Raw genomic sequence first — 22,587 nt, forward strand, 5'->3', positions numbered from 1 at the left:
TTGTTCTTGGCAGTCCAAACTGAAATGGGCACTGGAGTAATTCTGGAAGATGAAATCTCTCTCCAGTGCCAGTAACGAAGGCCTGTGACGCAGAGCTAAGAGACACTGGAACTGACAGATGGCACAGAGCGCAGCCTAGAGCACCGTGTAAATAAAGCACCATGGAAAATACGGAAAGCACAAAGCTAGCGCTACCCCTCTTGATCCGTCTAAGGCAGTTATTGCTAATTTAAAAAGAAAGAAACTCAGGGTCGTGGAGACTGTTTCTCCCCTTTCCTGATAACTACGAGCAATGTGAATTCCAGCACTGCACTACTGTTCCAGATGAGGTACTGCAACTGTCAGAAACGTACTGCTATCTCAACTGTAAAACTCACTCACAGAACAGAACTGTCCTCAAAAATTTCAGAGGACATTTCTGTGTGTGCATCAGACCAAAACCTCAGGAACATCACCGTATCTTTGACATGAGAAAGACACTTTTACTTGCAAAACACGTCTTTATTGATTAAACGTGATTAACACAACATTGCTGCCAAATGCTTCTTCAGCAATGGCAAAGCTGCAGAAAAACCTGAGGAGCAGACAGACCTGTTAACTATATTGAATAGGGGAGGCTTCTACTGTGGACGCGAACCGAGGAAAAAGCAAAGGATCACAAAGTGGAAATCGATCCACTGCCATAATTACAGCGAATAAGCGTAAATATGAGAACTGCGACGAAAAGGTGGAAGGAAGGGACACGTTATTTTATCCTCAAAAATATTTTAAATAATTCCTTTTGCTATCCTAAATACTATGCCTATCATGTATGCTTAGACAGTAAATTATAGCTCTAGATTAGCTTTCTTGTTTTCCATTCTTTTCCTAGTTGGCTTTTCAAACATCTCCTTTTCCCAGAAGTCTACCTTCTTTTCCTTCAGCTTTCTGGCTTTCCTTTGTCTTAGATTTATCTCCAAGTATTCTTCATTTAGATTATGCAAGGGCCATTCAGCCAGACCTTCCCCATTAGGATTCCTGTAAACAATAAGAAAGGAAGTGTGAATATCATCTCCCATCCACTGGGGAATTCAAACACAGCAATTAATAATGAATCAACGATACAACTGACTCAGTATGGAATCACTGAAAAACAGCTACAATATTTTTAAAGTAAGATATCTCAATCTAATTCTCACCCATTTCGAGCAAAGTTAGCCCAGTACTTCATTAGAGTTCTGCTAAGGTTCTTTTCTTCCTATGTAGCTTCACCTGAGAAATAAAAAGAGCATTTTGTCTATAGATATTTTAGTCTTGATACAAGTCTTGATACTTGATATTCCTGGCTACAACAAAAGCAGCACACATGACATACATCAGTTATCTGGTAATCAATGAGACAAGATTTCAAGACTTCAAAAATCATCAAGGGAATGTTTCATGAATGAGATCAGCATAATTACTCTACAGGCAGTGGAACTGAGGTACGAGGAAGTGAAAGGATTTGCCTGTATCCTTCCAGGAAAACAGAAGCACAACAATAAATAAATAAACAAAACCTTGTCTCCTGAGTCCCACTACAACTGAGGAAATGGGCCACGTCGTTTAGTTCCATAGATCTCATTCTAGCTTTGTGGGACTGAAATTCTCTGCTCTGAACATGACGAGGCAAAGGTTTCTTCATTGTGATACATGAGGATGGAATTTTGTGCTTCAACATTTCAAAAATATTCCCTTAGAATCAGTTACATGTATGTTACACCTTTAGTTTCACAAAAACACCTCAACGTATTACGTAAAAAAAAAGAAAATTTGTTTGAGAATGCTTTCCTCACAAAGGTCAGAACTGTACAATGTTCTCTAGTTGTTCGCTAAGAACAAAGTATTATAAGTAAAAAGTAGATGCAAAATGTAAGCTCAATCAAAAGACTCTAGTAACAGATTAATTAATGCTTTTTATAACAAAGCTGGATTGCTCTGAAGTTCACTGAAGTAAAAGGAAATACTTCAATTTGCATGGACTTTGAACCAGACTATGAACTGTTGTGAAAATGAGAAAAATAAATGCAGAAAAAAATCAACTTTAGATATTCTCATGTTTTTATTTCAAAATGAGAACTATGCTTTCTGAGTATTACTGTTTTAGGCATATGCAAGCAGTGACAAGTGCTGGATTTACAATATTTCTGAGGAGATGACACCTTTTACTTAACCATTCACTGATCAGCACATTCATTTAGGTTGTGGCAACAAAGGATTCTGCTGAAGGAAGCAGAGCTTGATTCCAAGATCCTACATGAATGCCCAAACTCTTATGGCAAAGGCAATTTCGCAAGTGTGCTCTTAATTCTTTCTCCATGGACCAGTTCAATTTTTTTAAAAAGATGACTTATTAACTGAGTCATGGAATGAAACACTTTAACCTAGTTCTTAGACCTTCATTCTGAAATTGAAACAACAGGAGTTCCAGCCTCGCTCTAATGAACACAAGCTGAAACACTCTGCAAAACAGACTGTAACCCATTCTCTGGGGCCTGAAAGCCTGTCAGATTTCCCAGAAAAGACACATCACTTGAAATACCTCAAGCAAAGGAGACAGGGTAGATTTCCTGCTTTCTGAGCACCCTGTTCATCTCCCACTGGAGATTTAATCAATCTTTCCCTCAATGAATTTGCTGCAGAGCTTTGACTTAAAAATAAATCATCAGTGTCAGTATAATGACAGAAAGCTTGCTACAAATTTCATTTGCTAAATTGTCTGCAGCATATATAACTTCCTGTGCTTCAGAAACAGCAAACTGTGATAAAGAATGGAGAATACAGTAATGCTGAACAAATTCAAAGAAGAGAGAGATTTTGATCACGTGCACTACAACTGGATTAAAATGGAAGTACCAATACTGAATAATGTCAGTACTGTGAGACGAAACCTGATGTTTAATTTCTTACCCCGTAGGCTTATGTCACCTGCCAGATAAGGTCCTCCAAAGACAAAGCCAACTTCATCTCCATGATCGGCTTTCACATACTCTGGTTTAGTATCCCAGTATGAAGTGGGACGATGCTGATACTTAAAGAAGTAGGTAGGCGCTCCAGACTCTAGGAGATTTTACATTTAGAGAGTTGTAGGAGAAGCATGTTAGAATTACCTTAAATATGTACAATGCTTTACAGGCAACTGGGCACATTTCTGAATGTAACACTACTCCCAAATACATATTCATATCTTTAATTAAAAATGAAGAATGCATACTATTAAGATGATGAAAAATTCACCTTGGGAATACGGATAGAAAACAAAAATCCAGTTATTTCCCAGTTCTGTATATTTTGCCTACACTTAGATGTCATAAAGTTTCTAGACTGCCGAGCTGCTGACTTCTGAAGCAGTAGTGGGCTAAAAGGGAAATTCCAGATTCCTTCAATTTTTAAGCTTGCATAATTCACATAGCAAACATCTGCTTGTGTTATCCTTTTCTTATCTCAGTGTACTGTAACTATAAGCCCAAGTGCAAAATACAAGTACAAAAATAAAGACATCATTTGCTTGATGTGCTTCTGTGCCCCTAAATCACACTTCATTCTCGAAGTTCCCAGTGGGAATTTCAAGAAGGGTTACCTACACAACAAGATTTGTTTCTTTACCATTTAAATCAGCCTGTAGTAAAAAGCTTGAGTGTCCTGTTTTGAGACTGTTTTGAGAGTGTTCATTGGCTCACCTCGGTAATAACTCAGTGCTTTAATGGATGGTATGACAATAATGAAATCCCCCAGCAATTCCAGAAATCAGTCCTGTAGCTCAGCAGGATCATCTGTGTTTTCCAGATATTCATCCATTATTACAGGCAACAATTCTGCTGACAAATTCTAAACAAATTAAAAAAAAAAAAGGGCTGGGGGAAACATGGAAAAACTATCACTTTAAATTAGCAGCTAAAAATGTCATGTTTTAAACTTCAGAGATTCCGCAAAGGCAGAAAAATAAAGGATAGCGCCCATACCGATGGAAAAGCATGATGGCAAACAAAACTCACTGACATTTTTTTGTGAAAATCAAAGCAAAACAAACATGTCTCAGATAAAATTTACAGCAATATGATTTAAAACTCCCTAGGAATCAATTAATTTCCAGAAGTTTGGAATTTCGCTCATCCTGACAATGCCTTTGGCATCTGTTTTCTTCAGGAGAAAAGAGACAGGAATAATAAGTTTGAGTTCTTGAAAAACGTGTAGACTAATAGACTACAGGGCAAGACCATCAGGATCTCTAAACAAACACAGCTTAGGTCGGTAATGTTACAATTTACTGTTTGACGGATACATTTCAAAACAAAGAGTGCAAAATATTTTCAGTAACTATTTAAAAAGCTATATTTAATTTACTGAAAAAACCTGCCTTGAAACCCAATACACAGGAGACTGGATATCAAATACTGTAAGGGCGTCATTACAGTAATCCTACATACAAATATATAACACAAAAATGTTGGTTCAGATTTCTTGAAGAAAAAAGGTATTTCCCAGAATCTAGGCCTGACTCAACCCTATTTCTGATTAGCTCCATACACTGCAGTCCTGCCAGCTTTGCTGGGATTCTCCTCAAACTGTAACATTACCTTGAGCCTTAGTAACACTATGCACAAGCAGCAAATGAGAGAACACTAAACTTCACAAATCTGGTATATGCACCAAAAAGAGGTTTTACTTCTTAGATTAGTGCAGCAATTCTTACCATCATTGGTAGTAGAAACTCTAAAGCTGAAGTGATTGATTTTTTATCTCCCACATCTCTCAAAGCTGGTATTGTTGATGTCTGCACAGAAAAAAAATGTTGCTAGAATCACTTAACTTCTCCAAAGTTTTCATATTTTAACAACTTTATTCCACTTTATTACTACTCATATTTATTTCTGAAGCATCATACCATATGGAAAAATGCAGGAACTGTCTTCAAAAGCTTGTATTTACCACAGCATATGTTTCATTCATGAAAGTTACTACATCAGCCATTCTAACTATGTACTTTATCCTTAAATCAAACACACATTATTAAGAGATTTGTGACTGGGGAGCACTAGGGCAAAATTTAAGCAACAAGCTGTTGTGTCTCAAAGGCTTATTTTCCCTCAGGTAGGGGAGATCCTGTTTGGATCACTGGCAGCCCCTTTCCCAGAGACTCATGAATACTACGTAAATTAAGAACAAATGCTTTGCATTACAAAGCTAAGCATGAATACTTATAAAATTAAAAGGATAAAAAAGACAGGGCAAATCCATCCCCCACATTTTGATGCACTGTATAGCAACTGTTCTCTTGAAGTTACCCATAGAATTCACATGTAAAGGAATTTATGCACTGAGTGCAAGTGGGATACCTGTATTAACCCTGTATTCCACTCACATCTGAGATTTTTAACCAACAGATCTCATCACGTGATAACAAATACAGGGACAACACCACAAACAGCACTCATCAGAGCTACAACATAAAAGGTAAACTACTTACAGTGATCAGTATAGCATTTTTAAATGTTCAATGTATTGATCCTGAATACTGTGTGCGTTACACCTGTGTTTGTTGTGGGGGAAAGGATTATTTTTATTTTGCAAAGTAATAAGCTCATGATTGCAGCATCACTTTTCACTTTCTCTGCCTGGATAAGGCATTAAACTTTCTGGAAAATACTATATAATATTGACAGTTCAGCATGCAGATGGAGCCTGTCTTACTGCTTTGTGACCAACTGGTTCTGGGTCTCTACAAAATCAGAGTGAAAGCAAAATATTCCCAACAGTGCATACGTAAAAAGTGTCCTACAAGCAAAGACCTCACCTACTCTTCTCAGAATCACCTGCATTATTTAATACCAACAGTCCAAAAAATGAAGAACAGATATTAAATTACAGATCTAATATTCCAGCCAAATTCATTATTCGTGACTCCTATCATAAACGGGACCATGTTAAATTCTTTTCCAGCCAATATATCTTCAGGTGACTTATTAAGAAATACTCCATCCAAAACTAAGGGTAGAAATGGGATTTCCTGAAGGAGTAGAAAAAACATCAAATTACTTGTTAATAGTATTTTCCCTTCTTCCTTCAAGTCACATCCACATTTAGTGTTCCAGGTGCAAAAAAGAGCTTTAGGAAATCAGGGTACCTATGGCCACTGTAACACACAATTAGAGTTTTTAACAATATGAAATGCTAGCCCAGCTGGGGTATGTTAAGATATAATTTAATGGCTTTCTGATACTGTACTGTTTACAACTGACATTCAGATATATTTATGTTTGAGCCTTGCACGCAACTTTACAGTTGCTCTGACACTTCACTAAAAAAAGTCTTAACTAAAGAAAATGTCTGTGAGATAATTTGCATATTTGGGTATACTTTGACAAAAATTCAGAAACATGTCAATTATTAACACTAGTCAGAAGCTGACCTGAAGTTCTGCAAATGTGCCATAAAAAAAAAAAAACAAAACTGTTACTAAGTAAAGTTTCACTTACCATACTGTTAAAGACTATATCCATTGCTTCCTGGTTCCTCAAGCAGTTTATTAGTGAGAGTGAACTGCTAGTCTCACACTTAAATATTTGCAATTTTCTGAAAATTGTTAACAAAGACAAGAACTGTTAGCTATGAGTTAGTCTTTAAGGAATTTATATGCATAAGATCACTGTATGCAGTACTGTTGTTTTATATAAGCCTAGTTTAGGTGAGCTTGATAGATCTTCAGGTACTTTATTTTACTAGAGATCCTACAGTTAGATCATTAGGACAAATAATTCTTCTGTACTTCTCTTTTGTGCTGTATTTCTGTTCACTGATATACAACATATCTCGCTGTAGAGATAGCATGAAATTGTAACAAAAATCAAGCAAGACAAGGAAGTTCAGAGAATCAGCTTGTGAGTTTCAAATTACTACTGCCTACAGCTTCAGGAAGAGAAACAAGAAAGGTACTTTCATTTCAAGGCGTTTTGTTTGTTCTGTTTTGTTTGCTTTAGTTCAAATTAAGAGTCTCCATAAAAGGCCATAGCTGAATAAAAACTGAGTGCTTCTTCTGGATTCTAATTAAACGTCCCACAACACATTCAACCATTATTATGTAAGTGACAGTATGCATGAAATTGGACATATGCCCAGCTAGGCATATGTGTAATTGAAAATACTTAAATCTACCCACAAACATTATAATCTCATAACTGTATAACCTATTTCCAACATCAAATGTGCATAGTAAGATTGAAAATACATCGACTATTTGAATTAAATTCTTACTGGGTATCTATTTATCCATAGACATGCCTTGAAAATAACTCTAATCAACTTGTTTGCATAATATGCAAGCAGATACACCAAAGAGGTGACTGATCCTGGATCCCCACCAAAGTGTTCAATATTTTTCAGGACCCGACTGAAGAGCTTACACTTGATCCAAAAATGCCCAGTTCCCACGAGCATGTTCATCACCAGTACTGAAAGAAAAGCAGTATAAGCTAACATCTCAGGAAGAGTAATACTTCTAATACCAGAATAAAATTAACCCTGCCAACTTACAGTTTGTGAAATTTGGCCAAAGAAAGATCTGCATAGCCTACCAGTCAAATGACCTTCACATCTCTAAGTCACATTTAAGACCCATGTTTGTTCACTCATATACAGATAGATTCTTGGCCTTTTCAGGATATTAATTTTTGCTTTCCTCACCAATGGATGAAGGAAATGGCAAGAAGGAACACCCTACAGACAATCAAATAAGCCCAACTATGATTTGATGGCAAATAAAAAATGGCAATACAAACGGAATTTAAGGACCAGATTCTTAGTGTTCTCATATCTTAATGTCAGACAACTACACACATTTGAATCACTGTACCACTAGGAAACTGGTGCAGAAATTCAGCTGATTTAGAAAATAAAACCACTTATGCTTTAAGCAAAACAAAAAGTATCTAGTAAAAAGTGAAATGGGTCATCTTACTTGAAAAATCCAAGCAGTCCAAGTCTGTACTGAATTATTACTATCACAGTATTCTCATAGGCTGAACCATCGTACCTAGAAGCACCACCAAATATAAAATTGCCTCCATGAATCCACACCATGACCTTTGAGATGAAAAGGGTGAAACATACATTACACAATGGTTAGCAGGTTTCATTTGGAAAGGGAAGACAACAGAGAATTAGTAACTTCAAACCACTGAAAGTCACTGGGAGCTTAATTTCACGTTGATAGACTGTGAATTTTGCATAATATTAGTCTTGCTTATGCAGGACAACATTTTCAAAAGCAATTAAATAGCTTAGGAGTCAGGATTAAATGCAGACCTTGTAGAACACAAGGTTTCACAACCTTGTTCTTCTTGTCTGCAGGGCTATAAACATTTAGATACAAGCAGTCCTCAGAAGTTTGGAATTGAATGTGTCTTTATAATTTTTTTCAGCTTTTTTCAACATGGTCAGATCTTGAGGACATCTTCACAAAAGAAAGAAAGGAAATATAATTATTAGTAATAAAACTCAAATATTAACTATGTACCAATGATAGACAAAACACATTTTCTTTATCAGGCTAAATTTCTACTTGGTGCTTGAACTGTCTCTTACTTACAGGAATCCTTATGTTTCCTAATCCACAGTTCTTATTAAATATCCCACTACCAGTCAATCCAAGCACCTTAATAAAAATCATACCTCTGTACACTAACAAATATAACACTACTGACAAATATGAGCAAGTACAATACACACAAGTTAAATGAACAGCTCTCACAGCAGTGGGTAAGAAATTGCATCTTTCAGATCATTCCAGGGGTCAGGAGGTTCAGGTGGGGAAAACCTCAGAGATCCAACAGGTGCTTTTGCAAAAGGAATCCCAAGGAAAACGTTTACAAGTCTGTCTGTTCCCTTCACATTTACTTGTTTTCCTCTGAGCCGTCCATGTGCAATAGTCACTTCTGATTCAGCAGCCTTCTGTCCTAAGCAGCACATAAGCCAGAAGAATTAATTTACATTTTCATAATTATCAGAGAGATTTTTCACTCTCTGTGAAAAAGGCTTTGTGAGGCTTTTTTTAGGGAACAATTTATTTTGTAGATTTCAGCTTGTTCAATTTTGTTCAGTTTTCATTTTACTTATGTGCAATGACACTCCCCTCACCAAAAACTTCCATAGCTGGTTCTGTTTATGACAGCTGGAGCTAGGTAAGGCACAGTTTACACACTGTGGAAGATGATAAATCTTAAAAACAATTTCAGAACAAACAGTAGCTGACAAAATCCATTTACCATTCAGTAAAACAATATCCTTTTACTAAACAAACCCTTTTATTATTTTCATAAAAACATCTCAAAATGGTTTCATTCAAAAAAAAAATAAAATCACTTTTGCACTGAGCTTATTAGGATTCTTTTGCAGATTGCTAATACAAATACAAGAGAGGTACTGCCTTTGAGAACTACTACCTTGCAATTTATTAGTGCAGTTGCTTCCCCATCAGCAGTTAAAAAAAAAAAATCAAAAATCAAAGTCAAAAGACTTTGCATCTCACCTTCTGTTCCACAAATGTGGAATGTGAATGTTAAACTACAAACCAAGATACAAAGCAAAGAAATCTGGGTTTGAGGAGACATTTTTCCCCCAAGTTGGATTCCAGATTATTTTCTGTTTTTTATGAGGAAGACACTGGTATAAAGGTCTCTGCTGACTGTGCTCTCAGTAGGGAGCACAGCTAAATTCCCTTCTGAAAATGCACTGCGCATTAAGCACTTTCAGAGCTGTAACTGAAATGGAGAACAAATACAATCCCTTAGAGTAACACACCTATCATCATTACCTGATCCTGATGATGGATGATTTGGCCCAGCATCAACTGTGAACAATGAAAGGTCTTATCCTAGTTAATCTGTTTTTAATTCTACAATCCTATACACACCTCAATTCCCACTTAAATATTTACTACTTCATATTTTGAATCTTATAAGTGCTACAAAGCAGTGAAATCTGAAAGAGTTTCAGAGCTACTCATTAAAATTCCTGTAAAAATAAAATTCCTAAAACAAACAAACACAACAAAAAATGTTTCCAGATTACAAATAACTAGGAAGAAAAGAAGAAAGGAAGAAGTTTAGTAATTGCACGAGTATTAATGAGTGCTGGCATATCTGCACCACAGTTAGCATGGTACGTGTGCTTTTCTGCAAGAACTGGCCTCCAACTTCCAAATTAGTTTTTTAACACTTTTGCATATTTAAAAATAAATGGGATATTAAAGCTGAGGGCCAGATTACAGCATCTTTTCTGTGACTGCGCAAGGCAACAGAGCAGCCTCATGGAGGTCAGAAAGCAAGGCCAGCACCTTATTGTAGGTGTACTTTCCTCAAAAGACAAGGAAAAGACCATGACCACTCCTTCTCTATAAAATAGCTTCCTATGGTGGAAATAAGCTGGCTATCCCATGGACAGTTTTCTCCTTTTGGCTGAGAAATCTTAAAAAGTTCTGTAGTCCATAGGAGCATGACAACACTCAAAGCAAGTAACTGGCCTTAAACAGATAAGCCTCAAGGTCTTCTTCACAGTTGGATCTACAAGTTTAGCCTGCTCCACTAGCTCCCGGTTTTCAGCAGGCAGAACACACCACATAATGGATATGTTTCCCCACCGTTGATTCATTTTACATCTCCCAGATGAATGATGTCATCAGCACTCAGTTGCAAAGCATACTGCTCCAGGGTCTTCTGCACTGCTTTCACTTCATTCACCTCCAATATAAAGACACTGCAAAGCCATCTTCTCCACCACAGGTGGGTAATACATCATGTAAGTTCACCCTGTCTTGAAATACAGAAATTTGTCAGTTGGTTCTTCTTTAGATGCTTTTTTTCACTGTAAATAGTTTCTCCTCAAAATACCAAAACAGGAATCGAGACCTATCAGCTCAAATGAGCTCTAGGCTAGCCCACATTATCAGCCCTTGCTCACCTACCTCATCAGCTAGGGCTATCACCTCCTTATCCTTTTTCTCCCTCTTCTCTGTGAACAAAATCAGTATCAGACGTATTAGCAAGCAGACAGATTGCTATTTAATTTTTAGTGATCTAAGAGAAAAAAAAACCAAAACACTTCTTCACTTTTATTACAATGTTCTGAATTGAAAGAACCATTTATCAAAGCAACAACAGCAGCCCAGAAAGGAAAGTGCACACGTTCTGAAGCTGCCGTTCCATTCAGAGCCAACCGTTACAAGTCACACACAGAAAGGCTCCCGGTGCACAACCCGCAGCTGCGACAGGGATCAAACGGCTGCCCCGTGCGCGGGCACAGCTGTGCCGGGGCTGCTTTCACAAACGTTTGTCACGAGTAACACAGGAGTAAAGCTGTTATTCCTGCCGGCTGCCAGGAGGGCGGCTCGGGCGACCGGAGGTGTTTCATTACCCATAACCGTGCCTCAGGCAGCCAGCAAGCTGTCACTCGAAAGATAACAACAAAAAACAATCGTTTCTTTTCTGTGTGTTTTTTTTTTTTTTTTTTTTTTTTTGTGATAAGTAATCAAATATACGGCCGAGAAGCTGAAGCAAAATACAGCTTGTTTACACAGCAGTCAATGCCCAACTCCTATGACCAAGGGGTGAATGAAGCTGCGCTATAAACCACCGCTACAGCCCCGATCGCTCCACTTACTCTCACAACGTGATTTTTTTTTACACGCGGTTTGCTTTTCAAATTAACTCAAAGACGAAAGACATTGCTTTAAGCAAGACGCGACCCAACTCCGCCACCCTCCACAGCACCGAGCTCACCTCGGAGCCCCACGCCGCCGCCCCGCCCAGCTCCTCTCCCTGCCGGGCTCAGCACCGTGCCGACCCGCCAGCCCTCCGCACGGCTGCGCGCGGGTTCGGTGCCGTTCCACCGCTCGCCCACGGGGGAGCGCTCCGCACCGACGCTGCCCTCCCGGTCCGGCGGCGAATCGCGTCCGGGCTCCTTCCGCCCCGCCGGCAGCGCAGCCATGGTGGGCCCGGGCGGCGGCGTGCCGCTGGAGAACGCCAATCCGCTCATCTACCGCCGCTCGGGGGAGCGGCCCGTGACGGCGCAGGAGGAGGACGACGAGCTGCCCGATTCCATCGACGACCGGGAGATCTTCGATATCCTGTCGGGAGGGCGGGATGGGGGAGTGCGGGGGGGAGGGCGGCCTCCGTCCCGCTTTCCTTAACGCCGCACATCTCATCCGCTCCATTAACGACCCCGAGCATCCCCTGACCCTGGAGGAGCTGAATGTCGTCGAGCAAGTTCGAGTTAAAGTGAGACTGTCTTATTTTTGTTGTTGCTTTTTTTTTTCTCCTTGTTTGTTCATTACTTTTTTTTTTTTTTTTTTTTTTTTTAACCGTGAAAAGAAGTGCATTATGTCAATTTACTGCATTTAAACATAGTGCTTTAAGCCCTCAGCGAAAAAAACCTGAGCAGCGGGGCGCGGCTCCCAGCAGCGCTGCGCACGGAGCACCGCAGGCAGGGCGCAGCAGCCCGCGGGTTTGTTTTCCAACAGGTGAACGATGCCGAGAGCACCGTGGCGGTGGAGTTCACACCCACGATCCCGCACTGCAGCATGGCAACGCTAATCGGCCTGTCCATAAAAGTGAAACTGATCAGATCGCTGCCCGAGAGGTTTAAGGTGAGTAGTAAAATCACTCTGGAAAGCAGAAGAGACGGATGGTGTTCAAAGGCAAATAAATGAGAATATGAAGCCACTAGAACTTTTTACTCCATGTTGCGAGGGAGAGAAGTGCTCCAGGGCGAGGAAGGAACTAAAGTAACAGATTGGTGCAGAGCTGCAGTTCTGTACTGGTGGCATCACGGTGAGTGCGGTTGTGATGTGAAGGCATGAAGGCACAGAAGGTGATGGCAGTGCTTCAGCCCTCTGCCTGAAGAAGGCGGTGTTCTTTTGGACTTGGTTTTATTCTTCTTGGTGCAGCGTCTGGCCGTGTCAGGAATGTCTTTTGTTGTTGCTTTATTTTGCTGGTTTTTTTAATTAAATACTTTGAGCTTCCAGTGTTTTGTTGACTTGCCTCCTTTTTCTTTCTCCATACTTTTTAAGATGGATGTTCACATAACGCCAGGAACACATGCCTCTGAACATGCAGGTAAGTATTTTATTGCTCTGTTGTGTGTTTTTCTTTTTAATTAATCAAAAAATTAGAGAAAAGATAGATTCCTCCACCTGCAGATCAGCTGTTTAGTATCTGGGACTGTACACAAACCAGCCCCTTCTGGGAGATGTTACAGAACAGGAATGCATAATAACAAAACTTAGAAATATTTAGTGTCTTAGTTTAAATGTTTCCTTGGATAGCCTGTGCTGTCAAGTAATCATTGCTTTACCTGGAAAGCACAGTTAGAGTGGGAAGGCTGGAGGTAAATTTCTTCTCCTGTTACACATACACATGCATAACTTCCTGCTGCTGAATCATAAATAACTTACTGGCTTGAGATCTGGTAATGTGCTGTCATTGACTTTAGACCACAGCTTTGTGATGTAGTTAGCATCCGTGGAGTTATTTTAGCTGAGTACCACAGCAACACTGAGACTATCAGTCTCACTGTAAAGTGTTTCTAAAAAGACCTCCTGTACCAATATTTTTACCAGTTTCTTGTGGTATTTTTTTCTGTGCAGTTAATAAACAGCTTGCTGATAAAGAACGTGTAGCAGCTGCTTTGGAAAACTCTCACTTACTGGAAGTGGTAAATCAGTGTTTGTCTGCTCGATCATAATTGCCTGATCAGGAAACCATTGGTATTCTGCTGTATTAATTTTGTATATAAGTGGTGTTGCTAATGCTACACGTATCTATGAGCAAAATAAAACTACCTTAAAGAAGTGTTCTATTACTTCTTCAAAAAAAGAAAAAGTAGTATGGAGAAAATTAGCTTTCTGGTAGCTATAAAGCTGTGATGTAAATTGGCTTTTTCTGTTCATTAATTATTGCACTGGTGTGATTTTTTTTTTCTGAACTTTTTAAAAAAAGATTTGGTTGAACTTGTTTTCAACAGGTATCTTACTATCTAAAGACTAGTTATAAACTGCATTTTAGAAGTGGATTTTGTGCACTGGGTTTCACAAGTATACCAAGTTAACTAGCAGTTAAAATCTTTATACTCATATGATTATTTTAGACTAATACAGTTTTTCTTTCAAACATCAAGATTTCTACAAATTCCTGTGTGCCACATTGTAAAACATTTGCAGCAATAAATGTAAACAATTTTAAATAATCTAATTTTTATTATTATTATATTAATCTAAATAGCCAGATATGGAGAGCTCTTTAGAATGTATAAAATGTGACTTGCTTTTCCTTACTCATCACTTGTATCTTTGAGGAGTTCTTGTTTCTTTGTTTTCTGTTTTCCTTCCTCCCTCCTGACAGGAAGGAGTCTTTGGTAATTTTCAGTTGAAGTGATCCAGCTACTCTGCTAAAAACCTTTCCTGGTAAAGTTTGACAGCTAAATCACAATATGTTGCTTTAAACATATACAGGTTTAACAGTGATATTTAGCGTGTGCTTGCGGTGTGGGAAACATGGCACTTGAACTGTAGGGATTAGTGGCATAAAAATTCATTCTGATAGAATTCCATTATTAATTTGAACTTTCTTAAGAGTTGTTTCTAGTACTGGAAAAATAATAGCTTGTAATAATTCTGACAGGTATTTTGGTGCAAACATACAATATTATGTATCAGCTATGTAGTACTTTTTTCAGTTATTTAGAGAGTAATTAGTAAAGAGTTCTTGGGGTTTTTTTGTTTGTTTGTTAATTAGATGTGTGATAGTGATGCTTTACATTTCAGTATTTTTATTGGATGATCTCAGATGCTATTTCAAAAACATTAAACCTTATGAAGGACATTATGTATATCACAGCCTGGTGGAAAAGGCTAGTCTGTGTTGCCAGGAAACTAAGGCAGTGGTAAACCAAGTGAGATGGCGAAGCTCACCTATACAAGAGAAAACAGAACAGAAACAAATCCAAATCTACTCATTTTAGAAATTACTCACCCAGTATACACAGAGTTTCTGTAGAAGGCCAACTCTTCAGCAGCGTTTATTTGCTTATTTGATTAGCATCCTTTGAATAATGAGCATTTGCTTTGATGTTTGAATGAAACTGGAAATAAAAATAATATTTGTGTAAAATTAATGCTAATAAATGAGTAGATTGACATACCTGCTAATATGCTCTTTGTCTCTCAGGCCTAGTCACTGAACTGATCAGCCCTGACACTGCCAGCCTTTGCACCACAAAAGAAAACTTCAGCTCTGGCAGTACGTGAAAGCAACTCATAGGCAATATGCTTGATTTTTTTTATTATTATTACTATTATTTTTAATAGTAAGATGAAACTTGTCCTTCCAGATTTTGTGGAAGACAGGAATGCAAATATGGGGAAATAATAGAAAGATGAGTAGGCTGCAAACAGATGTTTGATGTGCTTTAACCTATGTATAAAACAGAGAAGGAATTAGTAAGTTATACTTTACTTAATCTGCTTCTTAGCCTTCACCACTATATAATAATAGTAATAAATAATTTATTGGATGTTAGCACTTGCCTCACACAGTAATCCTATGGGTGCACTTTGCACTGCTTACTTTTTCAGAGAAGCAACAGTACGTGGTTAGGTTGTTCATAGTACATAGGTTAAGAGGTGACTTTTTCAGTAAAGGGACTTTATTACAGTGTCAAACACAAGGTCTGACTTCTGCTACTTAAGGTTGTTTAATTCCATAACTTCGGGTCTTGTATGTTTCGTTAAATGATGTGCATGTTATATTAATTAGGTGAGAGAAACAACAGAAGGGACAAACCGTTGTTACTTGACTGAAGATTGCAGCTCCTTCTGTATGGGGCTCCCTCAGCTTGAGTACTTGCTGAATGCTAATGTTCTGCCTCTTTCAGCAAAAATCTTCCATTGCCCAGCTTTAACAATCACTAGCTGGCCTGCTGTACAAAGAGTAAGTGGGAGAAGAAAACATTAATTTGTTACAAGTACTTCTTCACAGACTGCTCTTCCCCCCCTCCAAAAAAAAAACAGCCCCCTAAGTTTAGTGTCTTCAGTGCTTTGTAATAGGACACATTTCATCAGAAAATATGACCCTTTAGAGCAGCTGCGTGGAATACAAACAGCCTTGTTCAAGTCCAGGAAAAATGCCAGAAGCAGACATCTGTTTCACACTACTGGGCTCTGAGAAGAGTCCTCCAGGAGGACTGAATGGCATTCATTCCTCTTAATCTACAAACACTGTGACAAAACCTCCCTAGGATCGTTGGCTATGTTGCATGCTGGAGTAACCTGCCTTGTGTTTGAGCCAGCAGACCAACACAGTTTGTGTGTCTCAGGCTCTGCTGCTCTGCACACACAGATCTGTTTCCTGGGAGGAAGCAGATTTCTTTCTAGCTACACTCATGCCGTCATTGCTGTCCAGTAGTCTGCAAATTCTGAAGACTCAAACTCCCAAAGTCATTATGAGTGGCTAGAAAGCAGCTCAGCAGTTTCACATCCAGAGATGCTACTGATCTGTTCCTGGAAGAAATAACAAGAAGAGCTTTGCGTTGCAGTGGACAATATTTCTTGTGTTTCCATGCATGGAGTGATCTACACATTGGCAACAGTTAATTTAAAGTTATTTTAGTTTTCCAACTGTACTTAAGATTGATGTGTTTATAACAACTAAGTGCTTTGATAAGAATCTCCCTTGGGAGCACTGATTTATAACATGCTTTACAGTAGGTTTTTTTTTTTATAGCTGTTAAAAACATTTCCCTCTAGCCTGTCAAGCAGGCAGCTGTACCACTCTTCCCCCCTCATGAAATGCACTGTTTGGCATAAATACAGACTGAGCAAGAAGCACACAAGTTTTTTCCTTAAAACAAAATTAATATAGCAAAATCTTTCAAATGTTACTATGGAAAATACCAAAGAAGAGGAGAAAAAAGAAGGGAAATTGAGGCTATGACTAAAGTGATTAAATTTGCTGGTATGTTTCACAACCATTTACCAGGAATGTTTAATAGAAAACATACTTTTTATTCAGTCAGCAAAATGCTGAAAATAACATTTTCACAAAACCCAAGTAGCAAAGAGCCCTCCTTTTTTTCAGTGCTTCAGTAGTTGCACAATATATGCTACTGAGTTCTATAAACTTTTTACGTATTTCTTAACATCTGTTCATGCATTTCTTTTATGTCTCACCTGTAAGGAGCTTTTGCATCCTGTGGCAGATTACTTCCATTGCTTAACTTTGTAGTGAGAGGAACAGCACTGCCTGCAGTCACAAGGACATCCTGGTTGTTTGAACCATTGAACCTGCTATCCCACTTTAATGTACAAACTCATCAGTGTGGCTGCATAATTTGCAAGTAGCCTCTTTAATTTCAGTGCTTGTCACAATCTTGTTGCAGCACACACAAGTTTCAGGTGCCAAGGCTGTGCTCTTCACAAGTCTGAATCCTGCCATTAGTTTAGCTTCCACTCAGGGCTAGGGGGAGAGAGCAGGACAAAAGTTAATTTCCATCAAGTCAGTGGAATAAATGTAACATGGCAGTGGGGAGCAGCTGCTATCTTAGAGTTTTGGGAAGGAATAAGAGAAAGAGAAGAAAATAGCAGGGCTGTACTGCACCTCACTGTGCTACCCTGGATTTGTCTTCCCTCCACCCTGTCTTTCTGGCATCCCATAGCTCCCTCATATTGCAGCAGGTAACAGGAAAGCCTCTGTTGTCCCACTGTCATTAAGTCCAAGTCCCTTCCCCACAAAAAGCAACAAGAGAGAAGAGGACCAGGAGAACATCTACCTATGTAGAACTAATGCTTTAATTTGACCAACAGAGGTGCACTCCTTTCCAAAATCATGAGTACAACAGCCAATGAGTGTGGACAGCAGTTGTGCCTACACAACCTAGCAGGAAAACCCCAGATACGAGCAAGTCTTCCAGCTCTCGTCTTTATGTGATTCTCTCCATTATTTTGATATTTCTTGGGATGATGTTTTATTGTAGCTTTTTTTTTTTTTTTTTTTTTAAAACTTAATCTACCCAATTAATCTCATCTGAGTTCCCATCAGATGCCTCTCACATGGTTTGGAGTAAAATAACCTCAGTACAATGTCAGCAGTTCACTTAACACCAGGATGCCCAGCAGCTTCAGTTCTCTATACTTTTGCTCATGGAAGAGCTGGCACATGATCTGTCTAAGGATTGTGAAGGTACCTAAGCAGCAATGCTTGTTTTCATCACTTCTGCAAAGTAATAAATAAATCAACCCTGTAGTTTGCAATGCTTGCATGAAAAAAAATTGGTTAATGCCAACAGACTCCTTTTTTTTCCCTCCTGTTTTATAAGCATATAAGCGATGAACTCTTGTCATATTCATATACTTGTTAGTAACAAGAATATTGGGCCATTCCTAGCAAAAATTTGAGTTGTTTAATTTTACAAATGAAAAGTAAACATTGTATTAGCTTTAATCTGTACACATCAGCTATGTATCATACGAATTCAATGCTTGTAACGTTCTATTCAACCTTAAAACTGCAGGAACTTTGTTATGAATATTGTGGTCTTCATCCTCTTAAAAGTTGCTTGAGCCTTTTACTGACTGCAAACATGTTGGGGTTTTTTGTTTTGTTTTCTTTTGCATGCCTAATGGAACAATCCTTGTTTCAGCACAAAGAAAGATAAGATGAAAAAGACAACACAGTATGAATTGTGGCTCGGTCAAGCTGGAGAGAATAAAAACAATCCCACAGAACAGACTCTGGAATATACAAATAAAGTAACATGCCAAAGAGAGGAAGTACATTATGAAAGCTGCCAAGACCGATGTAGTGTCTGATCAGTTGCATTTAGGTTCTGTACCACAGAAGCAGCAATACACAGATCATACGCTGCCACAAACACGGACAACTGGAGAGGCACTGCCCTGCTCCATGGAAGATATTTTCCTGACTGGGTCTCCTGGCACTGCTGTGTGAGATGCGTCCCAACCACGCAGGCTGCACCACTGCACTCAGACTGTGAAACAAGGTCTGGCAGCTCTGCAAGCCAAATAAAGTTAAGGTACAGACAAATTCTCAGCGTGATGCAGAAAAGGATATACAGGAGAAATAGGAAATGCGATAGCTGAATGCAATACCTACTTGCAGCTTCAGATGTGATCACGGGTTGTAACAATGCTCAGTTAGCATTACCCCAGCAGATGGCGCTATGATTTCACAGGGGTCAGCGGCTGTCCTGAGATCCTACCAGCACAAGTCCTGCTGAATATCAGGGGCAAACGTCTTTATCCAGAATTCCCACTGTGTCCTCACCCAGCAGAAGGTGACTGCACCTGTCAGATGGGGAGCTACTCATCCTGCCTGTCTGTTTGGGGTACGAAGGCAAACAGTGCCTGTGCTGCTTCTGTTAGTCCAGATCAATTTTTTTGCTTTTCCTTTACCTGAACCCCTTCAGACTCATAAAACCAGTGTGCACCACTCACAACCATTCTATCACTACATAGACAGGGCACATAACCAGGTGCCTTCTCCACTAGCAAAATCTCCTTTTCAGTGCTGTGAATTCCTACTGAAGTGACACACAATTTATTTCAGCTGATTTAGTAATTATTAAAGCATTCAATTCTAATTAGGATGATGGTTAATGAAATCTGCCTTAAAATCATTTATGTTTTTTAGCCTTCATAAATGAAATTACAAATATGTAACAAATATAGAGAAATAAATAGATACAGCATACAATGCATCGTTATTTTCTTTGCCAGTTCATCAACAGAAGCCTATATATTGATATGACTTGATGACAGGATGATAGACTCATTTTGCCAACGAGCAGTTTTCTTCTTATAAGGAAAAGAGCACTGCATCTGTATGAGATCATCTAGGAAAGCCCTCCTTCCTGAAAAATACTATATTCTTTTTTTGTTGCCTAGCTACATGCTGCTGTTACCTTAGAAGGCTGTAGTTCATCTAAATTATTCTGGTGGTGCTGATGGGCTTGAGCAGAGGAGTAATGCAAATATATAGCCCTTTCTTTGGTAAAGATTATGAAAAAAGGATTATGCAGAGGGTAGGGTGAATGTGAAGAGAAAGAGCGTTTGAAGAAATGCTGTTTACTATACTCATCATGGTGGGTTGCTTTTTTTTTTTTTTTTTAAACATTAATTGTTGAATAAAGATCATTTCCACCTCATAGCCCTGGATGAGTGAGCAGGCAGTGAAATCACAGACTTTGCTGCTTTTGACGTGAAACCTCTGATGCCAAGGAGCCAATTGCTTGGTTAATGCTAATTACTGCTGTGAGTAAGCTTGGAGAAGAGAAAAGGCTGTCAAGGCCTGATTCTGCACTCGTTTCCAAAACTGCGAAACAGGAAAAATGCCATGAAAGGCAGAGACTACTGAATTTCATTAGCAAAGGGGCGATCACCAAGTTCTTCTTTGAATATAGGTAGCTTTGATTATTTGGAAAATTAAGACTGACCATTTAAAATGCCTAAGGCCCAAAGATTTTTATTGTAATATGTCTGTCCAAGACAACTCTAACAGGGAACTCTGCTCCCAAGCATGAGACATGTAGAGATTGATGACATGAGCAATAATTCTCAGGCATTTTCCCAGCATGACCAGCAACTCAGCTTGCTGCTGCCTCTCCAAAGATTCCAGTACATGGTATTCACTGGCTGTGCTACCAAGGTATTCATTCTGAGAGTAGTAAGAAATTGTTTTTCTTCCATTCATCTTATCTGCTTCACTGAAAACAGTTTGGGTTTAAATATAGGTTGATATGGGAGTAGGCAGGACTGAATGAATTTTAGCACTGGAATTTTGATTTCACTTACTCTAGTTAGGGCTGATCATTTTATACCTTTGGAGAGAAAGTGACATATAATGAAGTTTATTATTATTACTTTTTTTCCAAGAGTAAGACCAGAAAGAATTTTGACAGGTGAGAATAACAAAGTCCATACAACTCTAGTTTATCTTTACAATAGGCATGTTGGAGGTCTTCATAAGATTATCCTAAATAGCAGCAGAGGCAAAGCAGAAAATGAGACATTTACAAGAATGCCTTTTACTGTTGTTGTACAGAAGTGCATCCCAGCCAAATTCTGAGTTTCTCCTGGAACAGATGATCTTTCACATGGAAATTCCTACACATTTTACATTAATGATTCCATGACATCACTTACCACAGGAGAAGACAACCATAAATTCTGCACTGGGTTACAAAGAAGCATAAAGCCTCTCTAATTCAAATTCATAAGTCTTTTCCAGGAGCGAGAGTTTTTTCCTTGGCTTCAAGCTTTTTCACATTGAAGTGAAAAGGAAACTGAGTTATCCCTACATGGTAAACAAGACCAGGCTTCATTACCTAAAGTAAAAGAGCAGCTGTGTTTTAATACTGGTCACCATCAGTCCCTACCAAAAACCTCATACAAGATGCAGCTACTCTGAGCATTATAAAATGCACATTCAGACACAAAACTATACTTCTGTATAAGAAAATATAGATTTAAAAATTCATGTCCTTTTCCTGGTCTTACACACAGAAGAGGGCAACACAGTTGTTAAAATTCCACTTCACATTGTCACTAACATTATGTTTCTGCCTTACCTCTTTTCTTTGGTGACAGGTCTACATTACTCAGTACGGCAAGTGTGTTGTTTTGTTTCCAGAGAGGACCACGGGCCTGATCCTACTTTGGGGTTTTCACTGCAAGGACACTTTTCATTGTTCACCTACCACATCCATGGAAGCATCTGTAATACAGTGATTTTATTTGGGATTATTCATTACTTAGATATAATCCAGATTTTCAGTGTCCATATCCCCAAGTCTTCTTGATACCTCTGTACTGTACTGTATAACTAATGCCTCATCCCTGATGCAGTCTGCCATGCTCCTGGCACCCTCACTGTAATCTCTTGCTGCAGAAAAATTTTTCCTTACAATTATACTTTTCCTTCTACAAGTTTCTGTGACTTTTCTGCAGTACTAAGTGGAAGATGCATGCCAACAAGCAACTTTTGAAGACCTTGTTCTGTAGGCATATAGAATAAATAGGTTCTGTGGGTTGCCATGGGCAGCTTTAGACTGTTTTCTACCCAATTTCCTGGCTATTAAATATTAGTTCCTCAATAAAAGAGAATTACAGTAGGTCCATGAAAATGTTACTTAATGCTTAATTGAAAAAGAATAAGTAGATGCTAGGAATTTTCAGGACTAAACAAAATTAGAAAGTATCTCTTCCCAACTCATAAATCCAGTTTGAATAATCTGCATTTCTGGTCCCCTCACTTCTAAAAAGATGTACTGGAAATAGAAAATATTCAGAGAAGAGTAATTAAGGAATAGGTTTACATGAGTGACAGAATACATGAGATTCCTCAGCTGAGAAGCAATTTCTGAAGGAAAATATAAAATCATTATGCGTATGAAGAAGAAAATTACACTCTTGCTTTACAATACAGTAACTGGGGGTGTTGAGGTTATAAAAAATTTACACAGCTTAAAAGCAATTAGAAAAGCATATAGAAAAAAATGCATCAGCAG

General features: G+C 38.6%; 1 protein-coding gene, 1 long non-coding RNA gene and 1 pseudogene across 3 annotated transcripts in view; 1 reads left to right on the top strand and 2 right to left on the bottom strand.

The window, feature by feature from the left end:
• Positions 1 to 480: 480 nt before the first annotated feature.
• Positions 481 to 11,913, bottom strand: LOC116244062 (fatty acyl-CoA hydrolase precursor, medium chain-like; annotated as a pseudogene). Its single transcript, XR_016470577.1, has 15 exons — positions 11,790 to 11,913; positions 10,976 to 11,087; positions 9,542 to 10,824; positions 8,765 to 8,969; positions 8,345 to 8,467; positions 8,203 to 8,208; positions 7,973 to 8,097; positions 7,419 to 7,466; positions 6,495 to 6,591; positions 5,885 to 6,025; positions 4,712 to 4,792; positions 3,699 to 3,846; positions 2,929 to 3,078; positions 1,179 to 1,251; positions 481 to 1,017 (listed from the first exon to the last, which is right to left on the bottom strand). The product of XR_016470577.1 is annotated as a fatty acyl-CoA hydrolase precursor, medium chain-like (transcript).
• A 17-nt stretch (positions 11,914 to 11,930) lies between these two features.
• CIAO2B (cytosolic iron-sulfur assembly component 2B) lies at positions 11,931 to 13,858 on the top strand. The gene is made up of 5 exons (XM_031615587.2): positions 11,931 to 12,131; positions 12,208 to 12,287; positions 12,530 to 12,655; positions 13,079 to 13,124; positions 13,655 to 13,858. Exons 1-5 carry the CDS (start codon positions 11,996 to 11,998, stop codon positions 13,750 to 13,752), a joined length of 486 nt encoding a protein of 161 aa, XP_031471447.1. The 5' UTR covers positions 11,931 to 11,995; the 3' UTR covers positions 13,753 to 13,858.
• A 3,563-nt stretch (positions 13,859 to 17,421) lies between these two features.
• LOC149916157 (uncharacterized) overlaps positions 17,422 to 22,587 on the bottom strand; it is a 65,278-nt gene continuing 60,112 nt past the window's right edge. The window contains exons 3-4 of the long non-coding RNA XR_016470578.1: positions 21,649 to 21,794; positions 17,422 to 17,519 (exon numbers count right to left, since the gene is read on the bottom strand). This is a non-coding gene — a long non-coding RNA (uncharacterized LOC149916157). The remainder of the gene's footprint in view (positions 17,520 to 21,648; positions 21,795 to 22,587) is intronic.

Source organism: Phasianus colchicus, chromosome 13 (assembly GCF_987193195.1).
Source record: "Phasianus colchicus chromosome 13, bPhaCol1.hap1.1, whole genome shotgun sequence".
NCBI lineage: Eukaryota > Metazoa > Chordata > Aves > Galliformes > Phasianidae > Phasianus > Phasianus colchicus.